Genomic DNA, 25,531 nt, shown 5'->3' with positions numbered 1-25,531 from the left:
TGGCTGTAGCGCTGACATGCTGACCAAAGACGGACTTGTGTCTGGCTGTAGCTCGACACGCTGACCGGGGTAGGACTTCAGTATCTGGTTGTAGTTCTGACACGCTGACCGAGGACACGCTGATCGAGGTAGGACTTCAGTGACTGGCTGTAGCTCTGACATGCTGATCGAGAGGGGCCTTTCGTGTCTGGTTCTACCTCGGTACGCAGATAGCAGGAGGCTACTAGTGGGCTGGCTGTGACACACCGATTGAGAGAGTGCGTGGCTCTGTTTCTTTCAGACAGATAAAGGGAAGCCTTCAATCAGGGCCGGTGCTAGGCATGGGCAGTGTTGGCAGCTGCCCGGGGCCCCGTAGTCAGCCCTCCAACGTGGGGCCCCACACCAATGCGACAGAGTCAGACCACAGCATGAACGGTGCTAACCTACAAGTGCGCCACCTTAGGAGGCCCCTCCCCTGGCCTCACTGCTATGGTGTAGCAAGGGGAACCCCCATTACCAGTTGCAAACTCACGTTTGTCCGGCAATTAGGCCTCCGCACCCACCCATGGAGAGGTACCGCGGGATGGCTATTGCCCTGCTGTTTAGCTCCCTGGCAGTATTAACCCTCTCTGGAGATAAGCAACCCTCACACCCCCAGCCCCTGATGAGCTGTTATGGGGTGCTTGTAGGTGGCTGAGAGGGAGGGGCTGCAGCTTCAGGTGCATCTATTCAGATGCAAACAGCCCTGAATGTGTCACGTCTATACAACTTAGAGGGGCCTCGCACATTCCCTTTCTGCTCAGGGCCCCAAAAATCCTAGAACCTGCCCTGCCTTCAGTGCCTGGCTGGCACACGGATGGGAGGTTGCCCTCAGCGGGTGGCTCTGAATGCCATCGCCGCTGTCTATCAGCTCCTGAGTGCCCACCCAGCCGGCCCCCTTTGGTTTACATCCGGGCATTACAGCTGCATTTGCTGCTTAAGGACAGAATGTGGCTGCGCCCAGGGCAGATGATCTATGTACACGAGTTATTAATAAACCCGCTGTGTACACAAGCTTTGCTTTGCTGTGACTATTTAGAAACTGCTTGAGGAAACGAGGGACCGAATGAAGACACCCTTAGCACACACTTCGGTATCCACGCAGGAGAAATTTGCGAGGCGAATACCAGAGCCTCATCAGAGCCGCCTCACGCTCATGTCTTAAAGGGGCCATCCAGCGAAGAGAAAACAAACATTTTGATGACGTCTGACTGGGATTGCAGACACACTGCGACGTCATCATTCCTGTTTCTGGCTGAAAAGCACAAGAGCCGCAAACACTGAACCCGGTGAAAGGGCCTGCATGTCAGTGGCGCCTGCTCGCGCTGAAATGTAGCAGCCTGCCCGCTGCTAGTCTGCTGCTATTTTTAGCCTCTGTAAATATGCTCTGAAAGCGGCGTAATCAGCATAATTCTCCTTTGTTCAGAAAGCGATTGGTTCTGACAAGTGCTGTGCTGGGGATTTATTAGCGCTTTTAATCACACCCTGGGTGAATTAGTCTAATTTCTACCCAGCAGGACTGGTTGAGAAATGTAGTTGAAGAAACAAGCGACTTATGTACGAGGTCTGAGCACAGCGCAGATCCGGAATGACTTAAGTGCATGGAAACTTGTGACTGGCGCCTTCCATCTACTGAAAAGTGATACAGCGAACAAATGACGGACGGAATGCCGGCAATGCAAACATTCTCCTTCAGTCAAAAGATCTGGGTTAAATCCATCACTCTTTTGCTCACTACGCCACCCCAGTTTGGACCCAACCATATGCAAATTGTCGTGTACCCTGTGCCCCATGGGAATAGTCAAGACAAAACTGCCAGGCCAGGTCCTCCCTGGACCGGAAACAAGCATCCTGGGACTGGTTTCAGGGTACGTCACCCTTCTTCAGCCAGGCCAGCTTGAATCCAGTGGCACAGTGAGCAAGGGACCCACGTCTGGGCATACCCATCCCACTTAGGGCAAAAAGTGTTACAGCAAACAAATGATGGACGGAATGCTGACAATGCAAACATTCTCCCCCAGTCAATAGATCTGGGTTAAATCCATTGTTCTTTTGCCCACTACGCCACCCCAGTTTGGACCCAGCCATATGCAAATCATTCTTGACCCTGTGCCCCATGGGAACAGTGTAGACCGAACTGCCAGGCCAGGTCCTCTCTGGACCGGAAACAAGCATCCTGGGACCGGTTTCAGGGTACGTCACCCTTCTTCAGCTAGGCTAGCTTGAATCCAGTGGCACAGTGAGCAAGGGACCCACGTCTGGGCATACCCATCCCACTTAGGGCGAACAAAGCAAACACAAGGAGATGATGGACGGAGCGCTGAAACTTTTCAGACACTCACCCCCAGTCACAGATCTAGGTTGAATCCAGGTGCCAGGATCCAACCCTTTTCAGGAGCCTTGAGCCAACCCCTGGGGCAGCCCGGCCTGGATTCCACCTTATGCCTCTTTCTTTCAGCACCCTACACTGGGCGGCTCCTCTGTAATGGCAGAGGAGCGCCGCCCCTCCCGCTAAAAGATGAAAAATACAATGATAATACTGTCATTTTGTTATCATTTTATTTTTGCCTTGCGTCGTCAGCTGTCAGCACGAGTCTCCCGCAGGGCGAAGTCAAGAAATCCTTTCGTGACAGGCATGGTAGGTGGAGGAGTGGTGGGCACTTTAAAGTTCGCATGTCAGTTTGGCCGGCCATCTTAGGCCTGCCAAACTGCCAATACTATTCTAACCCGTACATACATCTTTCCTGTTTTTTTGGTAGCCAATAATCTGGCTACGACATTTTAGTGGCATTATCTTATGTTCAATGTTGTTAACTACAACCCTTGACCCATTCCTTGAACTTTATCATGAACATAGTAGGATCGGAAGACCAGAGAGTGATGGCGGTAAGATTCATAGACTTTTTAAAAACATAAGCTCTTCTACACAAAGTAGTTAATAATGTAGACAACTTTGACCACCACTTTGGAATCAATCAATCTAGGATTTATAAAGCCTGGCAAATCACCCCTGAGGGTCTCAATGCACTGGATTTGCTATCAAGGGGAAAGCAAGGACAAGAAAGAAGAAGGCACCCACAAAAAGGGGAAAAACAAGGGCAAAGCAGTGAAAACAAGGGAAAAGCAAGGAGTAGGCACTCAAAAAGTGGGAATAAAGCAAGGAGAAGTCAAGAGCAAGAGCGATGCAGCAGCACGGGGAGAGCTGGGCCTGGGTACTTATCCTTTATTGACAGGCGGAGCAGGGCCTCCCAGCCAGCAAACTTCTCACTGCCCTAAATTTACATGTCCCAAATCTCTGCCCAGTATTGCTTTGCTTCCAGCAGTCTCGGAGTCCACTAGATAAACATCACATTTCTGGTGGAAATACTTCCTTACAGATCACTCAATCAGAGGACAGGGTCTACATACCCACTACTAAAAACTAGGCAAATTACTGTCCAATTTCCCACGCTACCAAAGACACACAAATGGCTGCCCAATGCCTCCTTACCAATCATCTCAGTGATAAGTACGCAAAATCTCATGTACCAAATGGAATCGCTGCCTACTATACCTCATACTGCCTCATACAACACTGGCGGACAGCATCGATACCAGCACAAACAGTGCAAAGTAATCTTCGCCATCATGAAGGATTTCACCTCACCAGTGTCCTCCTCCAGTTCAATCTCTCCCAATTCTTCAGCAACAAAATAACCCTTATTTACAGCAATTTCAATCCTCAACCACACCGGATAGACTTCGCCAAACACCTCCTGATCTTATCTAAAGAACCAATGCTAGCCACATGGCCCGTCGTCACCCCAGAAGAAAGTGCCAGCAACATAAAGTCCTTCCACGCAGGGGGCCCATAGGACCACTGCCTCCACCACACCTACTCCAGAGGACTGTAGCTCATCAGTGACATTCTCACACCCATTTTGAAAAGCCTCCGCCTTTTCTGTGACCTTCCCAGGTGCTTGGAAACCCACAACTGACCTCCTATTGCTGAAGAAACCATCCATGGACCCATCAACATTCGCCAACTACAGACCAATTTCCCTGCTAGTATTCATCAACAGACGCCTCACCGAATACCTCAATGACCAACTCCTCAACACCACTCAGTCTGGTTTTAGATCTAACCACAGCACAGAAACTGCCCTCACCGCCGCCACAGATGCCATCCGCATGACTTAGGATGAAAGAGGCACTTTGCTGCGTTTGACACAGATTCCCACCCCATCGTCATCTGGAGCCTACATGACATCAGAATCCAAGGACATGCACTTCAATGGATCTGCTCCTTCCTGACTGAACACAGTCAGTTACCCTTGTACTGCACACTTCGGACATCCAGGACCTCATTTGTGGAGTTACACAAGAATCCTTCCTAAGTCCGACCCTCTTCAGCACCTACATGAACCCTCTAGCCAGCATAATCTAATCTCATATTGATGTGCTCTTTACGTCGACAACACGCAACTCATTCTCTCACTCCCACACAAGATGCCCTGTACCCTGATAAAGTTCAATACTTGCATGACAAAAATCACCCACTGTATAAAGACCAACTCTCTGAAGCTAAGCATTGCCAAGACCAAAATCATGATCTTCGGGAAGAGCACTTCGCCATGATACTCCAACTAGTGTTCAACAGAGCTGGAACAAACACTCACCTGCACCAAGAACCTCAGGATTGTTATCAACAGTAAACTCCACTTGACCGCCCAAGTCAACACTGTCACAGCCTCATACTTCCATACCTTGAACCTCCATCAATCAGTACTTGTATAGGACAGCATTGTCGCCTCCTAGGGTTATCTGGGTGCTGATGTCTCCATCGAAAAGTCAGGTCTTGAGTTTCTTTCTGAAGCCCGCCAGGAAGGGTGCTTTTTGGAAGTGGAGAGGATAGCTCGTTCCAGGCGGCAATGCAGGAGAAGGAGCGGCCTCCACTGCGGCTGTGACGGATGCAGATGGGTACGTGAGGACAAGTAAGGCAGAGCGCAGGTGTCTTGTGGGCAGATGGAAGTTCAGTTGATGGCTGATGTAGGACATTCCTTGATCATGTAGAGCTTTGTAGGCATGCGTGGGGATCTTTAACTGACATCTCTTCTGGATGGGGAGCCAGTGGAGGTTTCTGGAGTGAGGTGATGTGGGCACTTTTAGGGAGGTCCAGGATGAGTCTGGCTGCAGTGTTCGGTATGGTCTGGAATCTGGGTAGAAATTGTGGCATAAAGAGCATTGTTGTAGTTAAGGCGGCTGGTCACAAGGGCCTGCGTAACAGTCTTTCTGGTGTTGATTGTAATCCATCTGAAGACTCTGCAGAGCATGCGAAGGGTATGGAAGCAGGAGCAGGCCACTGGATTGACTTGTCGCTTCATGGTAAGCTGGCAGTCAGGGATGATGCCATGGTTGCGTTCATGGGCTGTTGGTGTGGGTGTTGGTCTGAGTTCTGCTGGCCACCAGGTGTGGTCCCATATGGAGGTGTTCTTCCCGAAGACCAGTATTTCTGTTTTGTCGGAGTTGAGTTTGAGGTAGCTGTCTCTCATCCATTTGGCTACATTGGTCATGGCATTGCAGAAGTTGGTTCTGGTGTTGGAAGGGTCCTTGGTGAGTGAGAGGATTAGTGGAGTGTCATCTGTGCAGGAGATTGTGTTGACTCCATGGGATCTGACGACTTCTGCAAGGGGGGTCATGTAGATGTTGAACAGGGTCATGCTGCATATGATGTCCTTGGGTACAGAGGTGAAAGGAGGCAGTCGGATGATCGGTCTGTGTCCTGAAAGGAAGAAGTCAATCCACTAGAGGGCGATGCCGATGTTGTACAGTCTGTAGGTGAGGAGGTGATGGGAGATGGTGTCGAATGCAGCAGAAAGGTCAAGAAGGATTAGGGCCACAGTTTCTCCGCGGTGGAGCAGCATTCTGATGTCATCTGTAGCAGCAATCAGAGTGGTCTCAGTGCTGTGATTGGCACAGGATCCTGATTGTGAGGTGTCGAGTAGGTGGTTTTGTTCAGGTATTCGGTGAGCTGTTGGTTGAGGGATTTCTCGAGTACTTTGGCTGGGTAGGGGAACAAGGAGACTGGTCGTAGTCTTTGAGTTTGCTGGGGTCGGCAGAGGGTTTCTTTGGGAGGGGTCTGACCTCTGCGTGTTTCCATCTGTCCAGGAAAGTTGCTGTGGAAATGGATGTGTTGAGAATGCTGGTGAGTTCCGTGCTGATTGGGTTGATTCTGAGGTTGAAGGGATGGTGGGGGCAGGGGTCGGTAGGCACCCCGGAGTGGATGGATTACATGATGGCTGTGGTGGTCTGAATCGTGAGTGGAGACCAGGTGGTGATCGTTCAGCATGTATTTACAGGTTGGTTGATGTTGTCAAGGCTGAGAGTGGTGGATTGGGGGTCAAAGTAGTTGTAGATGGTGGCAATCTTGCTGTGGAAGTAGTCCGAGAGAGTGTCGCAGAATTTTCAGGAGGGGTGGATGGTGTTCTCTGTGGCTGCTGGGTTGGAGAATTCTATTTTGAAGAGTTTCTTTGTGTAGTTGACTGTGGAATGGATGTGGCCTGTGATGACTGTACTCTTTGCTTCCTTGTTGCGCAGGTGGGAGTTGCTGAGGGCCGTTTTATGAACAACTCTGTCTGAGGGGTTCTTGGTGACGCGCGGTAGATTCTCGAGTTGGAAGCAGTTGCGCTTGGTGGTCTCCCAGCTGTCTTGTTTTGAGGCTTTGTTGGCTTTTGCTGGTTGTAGCGGAGCAACTCTGTCGGCGCATTTGATGATCCAGGTGGAGATGTTCTGGGTGGCCTGGTCAAGGTCTGCTGACGTTTTGGGTTGTGTGGTACTGAGGGCCTGTGTTTACTGAGTCTTGGCTACTTTGCCCCAACTGCGGTGGGAGGAGCTGTGGTGCTTTGTGATGGTATGCTGGGCGTTGGAGATGGTGAAGTGAACAATGGTGTGGTCTGTCCAGGTGAATTCTATGACGTGGGTGAATTTGATTCTGAAGGTAAAATGGAGTCGAGTGTGTGTCGGTGATCTGTTGGGTGAGGTCAATGTTATTCAGGTTCTCCAGGAAGGTGATGGAGCTGGTGTCGTTGGGGTCGTCAACGTGGAAACTGAAATCGCTGAGTAGGACGCAGTGGTGGAAGTCTATGGCTCGGTGGGCGATGAGGTTGGAAATGGTGTCACAGAAGATCTGTAGATGAGGGTTCCTCTTATTGTGGTTTTAGCGTCGGTCTGTAGTCGGAAGTTGAGGTTTTCCAATGAGCGGCATTGGGTCGTCGTTGGTGATGGTGCAGCGGATGGTTTCCTTGAAGGTTATGGCAATGCTCCTGCCGTGTCTGTAGGTGTGGTCTTGGTGTATCATCTTATAGCCGCCGGGAGTGGTGGTGGCGATGATGGGGTTTGAAGAGGAGTTGAGCAATGTTTCAATGATGCAGACGATGTTGGGGGAGAGGGTAGGGATGTTGTTCCAGATTTCCGTAGTGTGTTTGTAGAGGGAGCAGGAGTTGAGCAGGATGCAATAGAGCGTTTCCGGGTTGTTCGTAGTCTTCTGAGTAGATGTGGGGCGGGGTCTCGTGCGGGCACGTTGTCCTTTGTAGCAGGAGAAGCGGCAGTGGCAGCATGTGAAGGTGCCTTTGGTCGATTGCGGGGAGAATGAGCAGCAGCTGTTGTTCCAGCATCCAGGGCCAGGAGCTCCTCAGCGGTATATTGGTGCATGGTGGGAGGGCACGGGGTCCTGGTGCTGGGCACGGTCCCGGCTAGGACAGGCGCAGACGGGCTTGCCTTTGGCATGCCAGCGGCCTCTATAAGTAGTCCTGGGAGGTAGGAGGGGCTGGCAGGGAGGTGGGCACCAGCAGGAGAGCGTGAGCTAGAGGAAACAGCAGGAGCAGACAGGGGCCAAAGCCGCACCTGGCCAAACAAACTAAGCCTACCCAGAAAGGACCAAAGTGGCCTAAGCCAGAAACAAATAAGCAAATAAAATTATGATGATAGAACTAGAAATGTGTCACAATAACAAAACAAAGAACTGACAAAGAAAATGAAAATGAGCACGTGGCAGGTGGGACCGAAACAGACTGCTGGACCAAGGTGTCATCCTCTAACTGACAAAACTAAGCCGTGGCCAGGGGAAGTGGCGCACAAGATCAGGGGTCATGGGCTACCTTGACCCCTCCCAATCAGCACCCAGAAAACTGTCACACATGCCTTTGTCATAAGCCAGTTGGACTGCAGCAACTCCCTCTATGTTAGGATTAGCAAAAGACTCACTAGAAGGCTGTAGATCATTCAGCACTCAGCAGCTGGATTCACTTTCGCTTACATCACACCTGAAGAAGCTCCACTGGCCCTTCAATACACAAATGAGCACAATTCAAACTACTCACCCACACTTTCACGGGAAACATCCTTTACCCCGCATTCACAAATATGGCATGCCTTTACAATGCAGTCACTACCCCGACTGCCTTAAAATGCAAGTCGTTACAACGACCTGCTTTAGGGGGCGCGTTGTTGGACTGGTGTTGGATTCTTAAGTCCAACACTTTCCCTACTGTTGCGTAGACTGGATTTGGAATAATAATTTATACTATTCCAAAGTCCAGCGGCCCCTAAAGCAAGCTGCTGTAATGACATGTGTGGTAAAGTAACGCATGGTAATGTCACAGTCAGGGTAGTGAATGCTTTGTCAAGGCATGAGGGGTAAATGTATGCAGGGTTCCGTCATACAACCCACTTTCAAGGTACTACATAACACGGGCCCAAGATATCGCATAAAGAATCGGCTTTCACAAACCTTTCAGACACCTCCATTCATCCGGACTCCTACTTGCACACATCCCACCCAAAAGGAAAACCAGATCCAATGATTGAACCTTCTCCTAAAGCGAAGAACGACCTGCCGCTAAACAAAAGACCCTCCTTCAAAGTTCACTAATTCTGCAAGAAGCTGAAGACCTGGCTTGTTGAGTAGCCCCACTAGGCCCAAGGTTTGGCAAGACTCGTACTTGTTCAGTGCCAGGATACCCTCCTAAGTGGTAGGGCACTCTACAAATCTGCATACCATAACATAAAAATGACCAGACGGATCACTATACTATATCTTGCTATACCTGAGTCTACTTTAATCATCCCACTGGAGGAGGAGGACATATATATCTCCATCCAGCATCCTATCCTACAATGACGAGACAATCAATGCCTTGACTCGCACACTGCCAGACAAAACCCAGATAACCATTTTCTTGTCACGAGAATCAATGCCCACAAGGCTTAGTTCCTGTAAAAAGACTTATTTTAAACAGAAGACAACTGCAATAGTTCCTGCAATAGTTCAAGATGACACTCAGAGGAGAACCTGACTTCAACCCTCGCCATGCATGTTACAGAATATCACCTGGAGAACATAGTTTCACAAGGGTTAGAAAAACTAGGATAAAAAACAAAGCACACTTGTGAAGCCTGGCATAGATCTTGACTACATTCATTGCTTCTAACATCAACCTGGTGGTGTTTTTGTAAGGTGGTTGGGTGGGGTGGTGCAAAGTATGTAAGTGTGCATCAAGCAGGCTGTTTGAGGAGGAAACAGAATCCAGAATGACATAGTGTCTTACCTCTTCCTGGCTAAAGCGGTCTGCTTGTGTCATCAGCATATCTTTGATGCTGTTGGGGAAAAATAGGCATGGTCAGCGTCAATAAACAGTGAAACGTGGCAATAAAAGTATGATCCTTAAACAGAGAAACTTTTTTTCTGATGAACTAATCTATAAACACCTGATTTGGGCACAGCGTACAGGAGGAGCCTAGACCACTACTCACTAGAGCAAAAAGACAAAACTCTTGATTCTTTCTTACTAATGATACACGAAGGCCATTTTTACCAGTAGATTTGCAACATTTACCACATAATCTATCATCTACTGCATACTATGCGGACTTAAAAAAAAATTGTTTCTACCTCAAACGGTTCAAAAGGTACTAAAAACGCAGTGACATGTTGCTGCACAGTGGAAGTGCTTTACAAAAAGATCAACTGCTCACCTTTCTGTTTGTTTATTGGTATATTTGAATGTTAAACTGGTACTAATGAGGTGCGGCTAATGCCCAGACAGTGTACACAAATGAAAAAATGACAAAATAATTAAGTAATAGTATCACAAAATGTGTCACATTATGGCACATGATTTGCCTTCCCTTTATTTATATTTTTGGGAGTTTTATATATAGCACAAACAAGACCTGAACGTATCAGAGCGCTTCATACGAGCACCAGTTATCTTACACCAGGACATATTCATTTTTGTTAGGCACGGGGAGATTAAAGTGATGTGCGTAGAATCACAGGATGGTGAGCGTCCTTGACGAGATTCGAACCCAGTTAGCCAGCTCAGGGGTCGGCCGCTCTAGCCGTTAGGCCACATCTTCTCCCCTCCCACACCCTCTTCCTTGCTGCATAATTTACTGAACCCCGAAGCATAATTCCAGTGTTCCTACTTGTAGGCAAAGACAGTCTACTGGGCTACCATACTACAGTTTTATAGAAGTCAGGGTTTAGTTTCTACGTGGGGTGCCATGTGAACAGGTCTTGTCACTTCTGTTCAATGTCTCATGTTCCCACTTGCCCATTGGGCAGAGGGCTGTGATCTCTGTGGCCATACGCCAGCAGCACACACATCCTTCTGTAAATATTGGGGCAGGGGTGCAGCACCGCTGTGTCGTGCAGCGCGTGGTGCGGAAGACATGGCTTTGTCTAAGGAGTGATAACACCAAATCCTGCTCTGGAGTGGCCCAAACCCGAGGACCCTTCCAGTTTCCAGGGTCATACCGTGGGTTCTCTCACATCTCTTTTGGGAGATAATATTTAAAATAATTTGGAAACACAATGCCAATTGCTGATTCTAGGTTTCAATGGTGGTATATCACGTGCCTCCTGCCATTCTGGATATGATTACTTGATTCTAAACGGGGTTGTTTAATAGAGTTTGTGATAGATAAAAAAAAAGGTTTTTAAAATTACAAGAGGGAGTTATTTAACAGTCAGTTCTCACGTTAAGGCAGTACTGAAATCTGCGCTTTGCATCTTCATGATGTACCCAAAATTGAGCTAATAAAGAAGATAAAATGTCTAGCTGATGAAGCGCGCACTCCCTTTATTTTTAAGCACTAGATGTACATTTTCTCAGTGGCTTCTTATTTTGGCAGCAGGCAGTGTGACATCACAACTAAATCGCAATCATTTATTACAGTGGAGTAGCCAAGCAATACATTTAATGAATTCATCATTGACTCAATCAGTAGCTACATCTTTTTCACATTACAGTGAATAGTGATCTCAACCCTACATTGTAATAGTTGACGCGAAACAGCTTATTATACTTGGATTACAGATGTGGTATACTAATAAACTATAATTTTTGAAAAAATATTTTTATTTAGCAATTCCTCAGTGTACAAAAGTAGATGCAATCTTGTACAAATAATTTGCAGCATTACAAAGAATAGGTACAGCGGCATTACAATGACCGTTGATATCAACCAACACGACACATCGGTTTTGAGATTCTGACATAGAATAAATACTGTCCTCATTGATCCCACACCTAGCCCGCCTGTACCCCCCAACTACCCCATAGTAACCTTTCACAGCCCCCTGTAGTCGCACATTGTTTCCAAACCATCTCGTATTTTCATAGACAACCCTGACTTTGGTGAGCCACCTGTTCCGCCCGTTGGAACCAATCCAGGTCAACCTCCTAGTGCTGCACACTTGGGGGTCTACTCGCTCCCCATGCCTTTGCGATGTTTCTCTTAGCCACCCCGCCCACTAATAATAGCCAGATCTTTAATATCTGGGTAAAACAATGTCACCCGCAATGCATAACTCATGCCATCTAGCCTCTAGTGGTACAATGAGACCTGTGACTTGGGCCATAACACGGACCACAGCTTCCAGTATTGCTGGATCATAGGACAGTCCCAGTAATGTATTCTCCTGCTTCTTGCTCTATAGTAGTGGTGGCAGCCACGGCTCGCCATAGCCTCTCAGTCGACTCGATATGCCAGTTCCTCTACAGCTATAAACACCCAATCACTGATTACGGTCAACTGGGCTGCCCAGTAGTAGTCCCGTAGGTCGGGAACTCCCAGCCCACCCTCATACATCCTTTGTTGTAGCTTACAGAGGGAAATACGTGAACTACCCCCATCCTAAAGGGGCTTGTCCAGTTCACTGTCAACCTTATGGAAGAATTCGGGGGGGCACCCTGCAGGGGGTATTTTGGAGGACATATAGCAGTTGGGGAGGGCCATCACCTTCAACTAATAGACTATTATAGTATTAGACGTATTATAATATTATAGAGACTTAGGAGTTTTTGCTCACAACCCGAGTGTCTCTTATAGTATGTCAGGATACTTAAGTGGCATGGAGGGCAATTATCTTTTTTTATTTCATTTATTAGAGTTTTATATAGCGCAAACATGACCCAAAAGGGTATCAGATCACTTTACATATATGCAGGTGAGTGAACCAGCGAATCAGACGATTATAAACCGTACACAATCACAATAAAAGTACAGAAGGCCGTGGGAAGTAGGTAGGGATACAAGAATGATCTATTTAATGCTCAGTAATAAGAAATAAAACTAACCAATCAGGCACATCAGTAGGGTCATGTCCGAGAAGCCATTCTAGATAGAGAAAATCAAGATTCAGATTTTGCCTACTTTTTTAAAACAGGCATTGGTAAATCCAATGAGTCTATGCTCTAAATGTGCATCCATCGAGATACATGATGGATAATCTTGGATTGGGTTTTTCGAATAATGCAGTGAGGCAGGCGGCGTTGGTGAGCGGGTAGATGAAAGAGCAAGCAGCCCAGAAAAACAGGGAGCAGGGTGGGGTAGGAGCATCGGGGGTAGAGGAGAAGTAAATAGAGTATGCCGTGGGTGGGGCTGAAAGAGGGGGAATGAGGGAGGACAGAAAAAAACACATGCACTCCCATGAAGTGTTCGATAGAAAAGTAAAAGAGTTCCCTCGGTTATGCAGTGGAAGGAACCAAGCTGTCTAATCCCAACAGTGTGAAATCAAAATGCTACTAGGTAGGACAATACAATAATAGGGGCACAGTCATGCAGTCAGGAGCTAGGAAGTGAGATAGACAGCAGACAGAAGCTGACCCAAAGCACACTCCACCCATTCTGGAAATAATAAGCGTGGCAAAAAGGCAGCTAAAGTTGTGGGTTGCTTAGTCCTAAGTATTCCTTACATCAAGAAAATACACGGTGATATTTAGCAATATCAGTGCTGGAAGCAAACTGGCCATTTACTCTGTAGCTTCACAGCCCTGAGAGTGGTCCAGCTCCATCACCTGCTTATCAACAGCAAACAATGGTTATTGCCTTTCTAAACACCTGGGAATGTCGAGGGTTAAGGGGGGCGGGCTCCCCGCCACTGCGCCTGTTCAAGCAAACTCCGCATGGCCATTGAACCGCTGCCAGACTTCAGCAGTGAAGAGATATTTATTCACAAGAGTAAAACGTGTGACTTTTTGCTATTTTCATGTTTTGTGTGAACAATTTCTTCACATCTTTGCTGCTGCTGCATCTGGCTGCTAATATTTATCATAATGTGCAACCACCATGCAAGAAACATACGGGCCAATTAAATTTTCGGCAAAGTGAATTTTAACCAAAGTGTTGCCTCAGAGACCATAGATTAAATTTCTTTATATAAAGAAAACAACCAGGGTTCGCTCAAAATAGAGTCGACAATAGGAACCTTAAATGTAAAAAAAAAGTATTGAAAAAGTTGCAAAATAAGGTAACCCAGAGTTAAATAATAAAGCTTCAGTGGTACAAAGTAAAAAATGGAATCTATGGTTTCCGACGCAACACTTTGCTTAAAATTCACTTTACTGATTCCAGCCTCTGAATCCCATAACTGAATCACTCCCCCGTTGTGTATATACTATTTAATTTTCGGCAGCACACCTATTGTCCTGATAGATATTCCACCCACCAAATTTAGAAATACTTGCCAAGCTGGTGCTCGTTTCTAAAGCATTACCAGGAACTGCCGTTCCTGTCAACACTTTTCATAGTTTGGTGCAGGGCTCCTTCAACATATTGTTCAAACTAGTTCTTTTTTATTTTCAAAAAGAAAATCCCGAGCTGGGTTTTCTTTTTGAAAAAAAAAAAGTCATCTCCCATGGAGAGGGGGGACATTTTTTGTTTTTCTGCAGTCACTTAATGCCAGGGTTTGCCTGGCAGTGGCAGACATAAAAAACAACTGTATGTCCACCCATCCTAATTGGGTGGACGGACATTGAGTAAATTCTCTGATAGCCCTTACTCCATTGGGCCGTCGGAGAAGTTCAGCCAAGACAGTGACGGAGTAGCCACCACCTTAGCCAAACCTATGGTCTGCCCACATATACATCAGACGGGCAGACTACTGTATTTATAGGTAGGGAACTCCGTCACCGTTCCGACAACTCCGATAACAATTAAATCGGCTCCATAGCCAGAACATTGTACAGAAGAAACTGGGACGTAGAGCATTTGGTCAGGAAGTGTGATTTATTTATGTATAAGACCCTACATGTTGGTGCTTGTGGAAGATACTGGACTAAGAGACTGGAAGCTGACAACCCCCCTCTACACACTTAAGTTGCAGAATGGGTGATAGTATTACAAGATCCCGCTGCCCACAGTGATGCAGGAGACCGACCCTTACCTTGTGTGACCAGAGGCCCCCAGGCTTCCTGGCATCAGAGTACTACAAGAATGGCAGCCATCTTGGAAGAGCATTGTCCGTATTAGCGAACATGAAATATACATCTGTAAATGTTGATATTACTAGACTTATTCCTTCCCTTTGGACAGATGAGATACTGCGAGCGTCGCCTACAACAGTTGCAACAGCACCACACAGTACAGCGCCCATTTGCTGCTCGGCATTTGCTCCCCAGCTCCCCTCCTCTCTACCTTAGACCCACTTCCCTCTCTGTCCTATTTTGCAGTCTTTTCTCTGATGACTGTTCCCCATGCCCCATAATTCTCTGACGTTCCTTCTCTCTCACTGTTTCTGCTGCAGCGACAGGCACCGGGTGTGTGCCTCTTCCTGTTGCCTGCTGCTCCTGCCTTGCTGTCCTAGTATCTGCAGTGCAGTGGCGGGAAGGCTTCAGGCTGCATGGGCGAGTTCACAGTGTGCATCTGTCTCTACTGCAGGTCTCTTCCATGCTGTTGTGTGGGAGATGTGGGGCGGAGGAGGGCTGATAGCCCTACTCCTTCTACTCATGGCGTCCTGGGTGTGAGAAAGTGTGCAATGCCTCGGCTCTCACCCCCTTGAACTCGTGCATTTCTCAGAGAAGCTTGTACCGCTTCTGCCAGGGTTTGGTAGAAATATCTTTACTATGCAAGAGCTAAAATATTTTCCATTCTGTCACAAGACCAGAGGCTCAATTATGACTTATCTTCTTTTTTGATAATCTCTAAGAGCAAAAATAAAACATAATTATCATTCCCCATGGATGGAAATATGCCAGCATCAAAGTAGCAAAGGTCAGCAGTCCAGCAGTGCAGTGACCTCACAATGTAACCACCAATCGTAATACAACCTATGGTATGGCCAACTCTGCAGAGCAGCAGACGTCCTCTTTTTTGCTGCTGTAGCAAATGATTGCTACCTCCTGCTTCTTTCTATGTTTTCAGCATAACGTTCTTTTATAAGGGTGGGATTTGTATGTTGGCAAATTGTCAATAATGGCACATCTATAGCCTTATTTCTTATTTTTTGCTTAGTTTACTCTAATTTATTGAATGGACCATCATCGGTCCAAGGGGGCCTTGAGGCATTTGGCCTCCAGTATGGCGCATAGGAGTCAACTTTTCTCTTCAGCTTAGCGTGCAACGCTGTAGTGCATTTCGTCTTCGCCTTCAGCAGGCTGCAACAGACCCAATGTTGCGTTGCGTATATTCTACATTCACAGGGACTTAACGCTCCCAGCCTGCCTTTCACTTCATACTTTGAGCCTTTTAAACATGGTTCTTCTTCTCTGGGAAAACTTTTTTTGTTATTTGTAATATTATATAATATATAATGCATGTAGAGCTTTAAGTACATCAAAATAATACCCATTCCGGCTTAGAGTGCCGCCTGAATTATGCAAAAAAGAAGCAAAGAACTCTGGGTAGTTCCCCAAGTTTAGATGTAGAGCAGCTCCTGTATAAAGCCACCAGTGACACTCTGAACCTGCTCACTTCAAATGTCTGTTTTTCTAGCAACGTTTCTAAGCATAGGATTAGCACAGAGATAGAAAGGGACAAAGGGCCAGATGCACGACCATTCTTTTTTGCAAGTTGTAAATGGCGACATTTTGAGGCTCGCCAAATGAAAAGTACAACAGTGTCCCAGACACTGTCTGCGATTACTAACAGGGTTTCTAAAGACCTATCTCATTAATATTAATGAGGTAGGTCGCAATTTGCAACCCCTTAGGAATCTCACATATCCCAGGGATGGTGGCCTACTGCGGACAGCAGACAACCACGTCTGTGATTGCTTTTTTAAATAAAGCAACTTTTTACTTTCAAATGCAGCCCGTTTTTCCTAAAGGAAAACGGGATGCATTTAAAAGAAAAAAAATGTACATTTTTTAAAGGGCAGGCAGTTGTCCATAGGAAGACTGCATGCTCTTAAAAAATATTTTCGCTGCCCCAAAAAAAGGGGAAGGAGTCCCCTGAGTACCCCTTCCCATTTGCGACTGGCTTACCAACTACTCGAAGTAGGTGATAACTATCATTGTTTTGCGAAAGCATTTGTGGTCGCAAAATAATTGTACATATCACTGTGTCTCGCTATTAGGAAGGACGCCCTTGGCACGCCCTTCCTAATAGTGAGTCGCAAACCATATTTTGCGAGTCGGTAATAGGTTACTGTTCGCAAAATGGGATTTTAACATACCACAGCCCTTTTTAGTGGTCATAAACGGCCGATTTTCCGTTTCTGACTGCTAAAAAGGGCCATATATCTGGCCCAAAGACTTTTGCCATTTCTACAGAAAAGTCTTAGCACAGTGCCATCCACGCCAAACTGTAAAATAACAAAAGCCTTTTACCACTCCAGGCACAGTATTACAGCTTTGGATTGATAAAATACCATCCAAGCCAACCTGGAATTAATAAAAAACAGATACATGTTTTGCTCTCATTATAGCTCTTCAGGGAGGTTTAGCTTTGTCCAGACACAAAGGAGCACCCAGTATAAGTCAAAATAACACCCTTTCAGGCTGAGAGGACTGCATAAATTATGCCACCAAGAAGCAGAGACCTCTGGGTTAGGTGGAGAGCAGCTACATATATACATACATTTATATATCATATAACGGTACAATTGACTATATATTATCTACAGGCGGTCGTCAATAGATAGTTATAGTTAGGACCTATTTTCCATAGGAAATCCGCAACATTCTATTCCCAATAAGTCTGGCGCCGGTTGCCGAATCTTCGCGAAATTTTGCAAACTTTTGACCAGCTCCGGTCCGCTCCTACCCTGAAAGTTTCGTGATGATTCGTCAAGCGGGGGCCGAGAAAAAAGGGGGGTCCCAAAACACGTTTTCCCCATGCAATTTCCCATAGGATCTGTTGTCGCAGCTACAGCTCGAACCGCTGAACGGAATTACACCAAATTTGGTAAAGAGGTAGTCCTCAGTTCAGACTCGTGCCTTTTGCATAAATGGTGTGAATCCGTTCAGTAGTTCCTGAGAAAATTAGAGTTAAAAGTACATATATATCTATGGCCGGGGAGGATCCGCGCACCCTACCCGCACCGTAAGCGCACCCTCCCCGAACTGAGTGCGCACCCTCCCGATCGCGAGCTGAATGCTAATTGGCTGTCGAGTGTCTGTCTACATTCGAAACCAGGAACTGTTGGTGGCCATTTTCTGCCTCGGTAGAAGCAAGGCTGAAGAAGCAAGGGGAATAAGTGTGTAAAACATATAAAGGGGGCAGAGTGGAAATATTCTGACCCTCTAGAGGTGCTTAGGGGGTCCCAGAAGGACCCCCTGGGGCCCCCTTTAAAAAAAACAAAAAACTGCTAAATGTGCGCAGGGTGCGCATATTCTATCACGTTTGGTGCACGGATCCTCTGGCGTTGGGTGCGCGGATCCAAAAACATGGAAAAAAAATATATAAAATAAAGTTTTGAACATAATATTTTGAAAAATATAAAAAAATATGTTTGAAAAACCCATTAAATTCAAATAATATTTTTTAATTTTTAAAAGAATTAATTGAAAAAATAAGTTTAAAAAATGGTGATAAAAAAGTATTTAAAAAAAACATAATTAATGAAATTGACACACTGAATTGGAAAAATATAGAAATCCAATCAAAATCATTAAACATGATATCTTTAGAGATAAGTTATAGATAGGAATTAGCATTTAAAAAACCTTTGAAATTCACTAAAAAAAACATAGGTTTCATGCACGTTATAGTTAGGAATTGGAATTTAAAAAACTTTGAAATTCACTGAAAAAACCAAAGGTTTTGTCACTGACCATGTCATGACTGATGTAATAAATGACGTCATCAGCAGTGCATTGCGGGGGCGCAAGTTATAGTTAGCTGAACTAACTATAACAGGGGAATTTCTAGGGTTTTGTACGAGGGAAATGTCCAGCTAACTATAACGCCCCTGAAACCTATGTTTTTTTTCAGTGAATATATATATATATATATATATATATATATATATATATATATATATATATATATATATATATATACGTGTGTGTGTATGTGTGCATATCTATATACACATAATTCCTCCAAGCTTAGGTAACTGCCACCGCCCTCCTGAACAGAGGGTGCGTCGTCGGAGCGGACCTTCATCTTACATCAGAGGAACGTCTATTTTTAAAAATAGATAAACCAGTTGTTCCCGTCTTTTACCTCATTCCGAAAGTCCATAAAAGTCTAGAGAATCCCCCAGGTCGCCCTACCAGCTCCGCCATTGGAGGAGCATTTGAAAACACCTCCAAATTTGTGGACTCGTTTCTGTGCCCCATAGTAAAAACTCTACCATCCTATATACAGGATACAGGGGATTTTCTGAAGAAAATATATGACTTGCCATGGGAAGATGACTTTCTGCTAATAACTATTGATGTAACCACACTGTATACAAGCATCAAACATGAGGATGGCTTGAATGCCATCAAATACTTTCTTAGTAGCCGACCCATTAAACTCTGGGCCCATACCCAGATGTTATTAAGTATGGTGTCCACGGAGGAGGAGCCTAGCGCGCAACCAAGATGGCCGCGTAGGTGCGAGGCTCCCGAGGACCTCCGCGACCTCCTGAATTAATCCTGGCGATATCCTGTCCTTGTTGAGGGGACTGTGTCGGTGAACCCGAGCTGAGGCGCCACCCGTTTTTTGGGCTCGAATCGGACCCCGAACACCGGTGGGAGCGTCGATTGAAGGTTGCGGCCTTCTCCTCGCCGGCCCCCCGGATTGGAGTAGTGGGGCGATCCGGGGACGAAGTGAATAACAGCGGCGAGCGGGGCTGGGCGACTCGCGTACCCCGCACTTTCACTTTCGCTTTTGCACCCTCCTTGCCTCAGGCGGGGTCGGGCTGCGGAGCGGGGTGCGGTGGTGTTGCCTTGTCCAGGTGCCCGGCTGACCCGCCGGCGGTGGGTTGACCCGCGGCCCGGTGGTCGCCCCCGCCCCCCCCCCTGACACCCGTGATTTGGTGTGGCGGCCCGTTTGGAGATCTTGGCACGACGGTGGAAGGGCCAGCATGTCCACCAAACAAGATGGCGACCGGACGAAGATGAAGACAACCCGCCGTGGCACGGCGCACCAGGCCAATAGTATGGATCGCTATACGCTCCAGAAGGGTTCTCCGGAGACATCGCGGTCATCCCTGGTGGGCCCGACGGAGGCGCCTGCCCAACCGGTGGATCTGACCCTCCGGGACGTCATGGGCGCCATCGCAGAGATGAAGGCCTCAGTGGACCAGCGTTTCGATACCCTGGCGCAAAAAATTGACTCGGTCCTGGTGGATGTGGGCCTTGTGAGGGCAGACTTGTCAAAAACGAACGACCGAGTTGACTCCCTGGCCCACACCACAACGAGCCTCACGGCGGACGTGGTGGCCCTCCAGAAGGAGGTGCGCCGGCTTGGCCAGGCGAGCGCCCTGATGGACCGGCGACTGGAGGATTCCGAGGGTCGGGCCCGGAGGAACAATGTTCGCATTATTGGTGTGCCGGAGGGCCGAGAGGCGGAGGCGGCCGATCTCTTCGTGGAAGAATTGATCCTGACCCATCTCCAGCCCCGGGGGCTGAGTAAGCTTTTTGCGGTGGAGCGTGCCCACCGGGTCCCTGGGGGCCGCCCTAAGACCGGTGCCCCGCCGCGGCCTATTATTGCCCGGATCTTTAATTTTCGGGACAGAGACGCCATCCTCCAGACCTCCAGGCAACAGGGACCGGTCAGGCTGGACAATATGGATGTACACTTCTACCCAGACTTTACTCCGGCGGTCCAGAAGCAGCGGCAGAGCTTTCTTGGTATTAAACGTCGCCTAAGGGACCTAAACCTCAAGTACTCAATGCTCTTTCCGGCTAAGCTGAGGGTGGAGGTGGATGGCCGTACGCACTTCTTCGACCGGCCCGAGGCGGCTGGGGACTGGTTAGATACTTTGCCTGGAGATCGGGGTGGGGGGGGCGCGGCTGGCGGGGAGGGCCCGCCGGATCAGAATTGAGGGGTGACTGTATAGGCCTTGCTCGGGATATTGTTCCTTTACCATATATTGCTTTCGTATGTTCCCCTCCCATGGAGGTCGGGTGGGGTCTGCTGGGGGCTTCCCTCCTCCTCTGGGGGACTAGTTAGTACTTAGCTATGGGGCGACAGGCACACTGCACTTTGGGGGGGCTGTCTGGGCTCATGCAGGGGTGCAGGGAGGGGGGAGTTCTGTTGGGACCGGGGGGTGGGGGGGGTGTGTTGTTTGTTAACACCGCAAGGCAAACCCGCAACTGTTTTGTTGTTTTTAAGATGCTCGGTGGGGGGCGACCGATTGTTTTGACGTATGATGGGGGGTAGGGATTTGATTGTGTTGTCATGGAATGTCAACGGCCTGGGGGATAGGATTAAGCGTGGTGTGGTCCTGCAGTATTTAAAACGTATTTCACCAGATGTTGTCTTCCTGCAGGAGACACACCTTATAGGTAACACCTTTCATGCAATGAATCGGCGGGGATATCGTTTGGCGGCCCACTCCGGCTTCACTTCGGGCTCGCGGGGGGTGGGTATTATGGTCAAGAACTCGCTCCCGTTGGAGATTGACGAGGTGCGCCATGATGAGAGGGGACGTTACACTGTTCTGGTGGGACGAATGGAGGGTAGAGTGTTTATCTTTATATCAGTGTACGTCCCGCCTGGGTTACAAGCCACTACATTTGCGGACCTGGGGCGCCTCCTTCTGGACCTTCCGGGTGGCCTATTGGTGGTTGGAGGGGACTTTAACGCGGTTGCCTCTGGGTCTATGGATCGCCATCCCCCTAGGGACCTCCCCCGGGCACAGGCGTGGCTGCCCGGCCTTTTAGACACGCTGGGCCTGGTGGATTGCTGGCGCTTAAAGCATCCCGTATTGCAACAGTACACCTTCCACTCGGGGGCCCATGGTAGCCTCTCGCGGCTTGATTACATCCTTGTCCCGGCGGCCCATGCAGGGAGGGTGGGGGAGGTGCGCCATCTGGCACGGGGTATCTCAGACCACTCCCCATTGTTGTTGCATTTCGATGTCTTCCCGAGGGGGGATGGCAGGGTGGCCCCGATCAATGCATGGTATTTGCGCGACCCCACCATTCGTGCCGACTTGATCAAATCCTTACAGCGCTATTTCGATGAGAATGTGGGGTCGGTCCCGTCTGCCATCTCCCTGTGGGAGGCTTTCAAGGTGGTTCTTAGAGGGGAGGCCCTCTCCTTCATCTCCAATGCCCGGCGGCGCGAGCGGGAGGAGGTGACCCGGGTTGAGGCCGAGATTGCAGAACTGGAGGGTGACCTGGGGAGCGGGGTAACAGATGCTAAGTTACATGTTTTGCACTTAAAGCAGGCGGCCTATCGGGCCCTCGTCACGGAGGCGGCCAGGGGCCTCAGTAGAGAGCAGCAGGGGCGATTGTATGATGTGGGTGACAAGGCTGGCAAATTGATTGCGTGGTTGGACAAGAGGGAAAGAGCGAGCCGTGTGGTGCCTTTGATTGAGAGCGTGGATGGTGTGTGCGTCACTGAGCCGGAAGCCATTGCCTCCTGCTTCGCGGATTATTTCCGCGAAGTCTACTCCCCGGTTTCTCCCTGCTCGGAGGAAGATTCCCATGCCTTGCTTCGGGACATCGCACTGCCATCCCTTACGGTGGAGGACAGGGATTCGCTGGATGCCCCGCCCACCTCGGACGAAATTGCCTCGGCTATTCGCTCGGTTGCATCCGGCAAGGCCATGGGCCCCAATGGTATTCCCATTGAGCTATACAAGCTACGCCCGGATGTGCTAGCGCCCCACCTGCGCGCGATGTTCCTTGCGGCCCACTCGCAGGGCTCCCTCCCGCCGGACCAGCGTCTGGCTACAATTGTGGTGATCCATAAGGAGGGGAAGCCCCGTGAGCGGGTCACATCCTATAGGCCGATTTCGCTTCTGAACGCGGAGCCCAAAATCCTCGCCAAGGTGTTGGCCAACCGGTTGGTTGGCGTGGTGGGCGATTTGGTCCACCAAGACCAATCGGGCTTTATACCACATCGCAACACGGCGCTTAATCTGCGGCGCTTACACGGGGTGCTCGCACGTGTCCCGTTTGTGCGGGAGCCGGCCATCTTGGCGTCCTTGGACGCCACCATGGCGTTTGATACGCTCGAATGGCCCTATATTTGGGCGATGCTGGCGAAGTTTGGGTTTGGCCCGGGCTTCGTCAGCTGGGTCAAATTGCTATATTCGGGCCCGTTGGCGCAGGTGGTGGTGAATGGGCGAGTATCTGCCCCATTTGCGCTGGGGCGGGGCACGCGACAGGGTTGTCCCCTGTCGCCTCTCCTGTTCGCCCTGGCCATGGAGCCCCTGGCGGAGTGGCTGCGGTGGCACCCTTCTATCCGTGGTCTCCGCTGGACCCCCGAGCATGAGGACCGCGTGTCCCTCTATGCTGACGATATCCTTTTGTATCTCGCCTCCCCGCGCAAGTCACTGATCGTCCTGGTTGATGTTTTGCGCTCCTTCGGTCGCAACTCAGGCCTGGTCATCAACTGGGCGAAATCCTGTGTCTATGTGCTCTCCGGGGAGGCCCCGGTCCTGCCACGGGACTGTCCGATCCAGATTGCCTCCCAGGGTTTCCGGTACCTGGGTATATATATCACTCTTGACCCGGAGGCCCGCTATGAGCGGAACTTGTTGCCCCCCCTCCAGCGTCTGCGGGAGGACGTGGTGCGCTGGCGGCGTCTGCCGCTCTCGCCGCTCGGCCGAGCGGCCTTATTTAAAATGATGTCCCTGCCGCGCTTCTTCTACGCCCTCCAGAATACCATGGACTTGGTCCCGGCACGCTACTTTCGCGAGGTGGAGGGCCTCCAGCGGCGCCTGTTCTGGGACGGGAGGCCGCGTATTGCTCTTGCTAAATTGACGCTCCCGTGGTACGATGGAGGGGTCGCCCTCCCGGACATCAAACGGTATTACTGGGCCTCCCAACTAGCTGCAATTAACCATGGCCTTTACGGGCCCGCCTTGAACCCGGCATTTGAGATGGACAGGACGCTTCTGCCCGGTGGCGATTATAATCGAGCGCTCTACTCTGGCGCGCCCGACTCCCGTTTGATGGGACCGACGCGTGTCATGGTGCGTGTCTGGCACGCGGCCAATGCAGCTATGGGGTGGAAGGACCGTTTGACCCGAGCGTCTCCGCTGTATGCATCTGAGAGGTTGGGCTCCCTGTGGACGTCGAAGGGCTTCGAAAAGTGGGACACGATCGGAATCAGCACGGTGGGAGATCTCTGGACGAGGGGGGGATTCAAAACTTTTGAGACGCTGCAGGCGGAGTTTCAGCTGCAGGGCAGTGAGTACTTTCGGTACCTACAGGTCCGCCATGCGCTGGGCTCCGTCTTCCCGGATGTTGCATCCATTCCGGAGTCTTCCCCCCTGGAGGACAGAGTGCTAGATGGCCATGTCCCGGACAGCACGATCTCCCTCATATACAAAAAATTGATTAACGATAGATCGTGTCTGCTGACTAGTCTCCGCGAGGCGTGGGTTGCCGACGGGCTGGAGCTGGACGACGAGGATTGGATTTCCGCGGTGGCCTCTCCGAAAGAGGTGGCCATCCCGGCTCGCCTTCGTTTCGTCCAGCTCAAGATCCTTCACCGGGTCTACGTAACGGGGCCAAGGCTTTTACGTATGGGTTTTGCCGGTGATGGAATGTGTAAGCGTGGCTGTGGTGCGTTGGCGACTTTCATGCATATACTGTGGGAGTGCCCGAAGGTGGAGCGATTCTGGCGTGGTGTGCATGAGGTTCTACGAATGGTTACGCGTGTCGCGCTGCTGCCTGAAGCGAGGAGATGCTTGCTGAATGTCTGGGAACCAAATGACTACTCGGTCCCGCAGGCGCGGTGGGTGACGCTGGGATACATGATAGCCAAGCGTGATATTGCCCAATTGTGGGGATCCCAGAGGCCCCCTGCGGTGTCTGCCTGGAAAGAACATATGGATTGGTGTATGTTTCGTGAAAAGGTGGTGTATGTGGCGAGGGGTAAGCCTGGGGCGTGGATGAAACTCTGGGGCCCCTGGAACGCCTACCGCGGGGGTATTTGTGAGCCGCCGCTGCTACCAGCGGCCTCGCCGGCTCCGTCTCCCTAGATGGCGCCCCTCCCTTGGCCGCGGGCGCGCGGTCCCCCAGTCCCTGATCTACTCCCGTCCCCCTCTTCAGAATTTTGCTGCTGGTTTGGATCCCCCACTTATGGAGCACGTGTTGTCACTTTGGATCGAGGGTTGCCTTGCGGTTGTGGTTTGTTTATGTTGTTTTGTATTAAGAAAATGGAACCGTACTGTGGGCATGGAGCTGTGAGGCCTGCACCACTGATCACTCCTGTCTTCCTACTGTGCACCGCTGAGAAAATTTTTTGCTGTATGTATGTAATATGCTTTTGAAGCTCTAGCGGCCGGCCGTGTGGTTGTAGGCCCATACCTGTAACTTCTATAAACTGCAATAAACGGTTTCAAAAAAACAAAAAAAAAAAAAAAAAAAAAAAGTATGGTGTCCACATGTCTGAAAAGTAACTACTTCCTTTTCAATGATGAGCTCTTTCATCAAATCTGTGGGACAGCGATGAGCACCTGCTTCGCCCCCAGCTATGCGAATTTGCATATGGGCTGGTGGGAGGAGCAGGTGGTCCGGGTCGCTTACCATACAGAGTGGGAAGAAAATGTGCTACACTGGAGTCGATTTATCGACGATTTGTTTGTAGTTTGGAAAGGATCGGAGGATTCGGCAAAAAACTTTATCAAAAA

General features: G+C 49.2%; 1 protein-coding gene across 2 annotated transcripts in view; it reads right to left on the bottom strand.

Moving 5' to 3' along the window:
- The window catches only part of LOC146859171 (myosin regulatory light chain 2B, cardiac muscle isoform), a 164,326-nt gene that overhangs the window by 6,851 nt on the left and 131,944 nt on the right, over positions 1–25,531 (bottom strand). For both annotated transcript variants that reach the window (XM_085649845.1, XM_085649844.1), the window contains exon 6: positions 9,603–9,651. In XM_085649845.1, coding sequence (XP_085505971.1) covers positions 9,603–9,651 — 49 coding nt within the window. The remainder of the gene's footprint in view (positions 1–9,602; positions 9,652–25,531) is intronic.

This window comes from Triturus cristatus, chromosome 3_2, assembly GCF_964204655.1.
Source record: "Triturus cristatus chromosome 3_2, aTriCri1.1, whole genome shotgun sequence".
NCBI lineage: Eukaryota > Metazoa > Chordata > Amphibia > Caudata > Salamandridae > Triturus > Triturus cristatus.
This window is presented reverse-complemented; position numbering and strand designations above follow the sequence as displayed.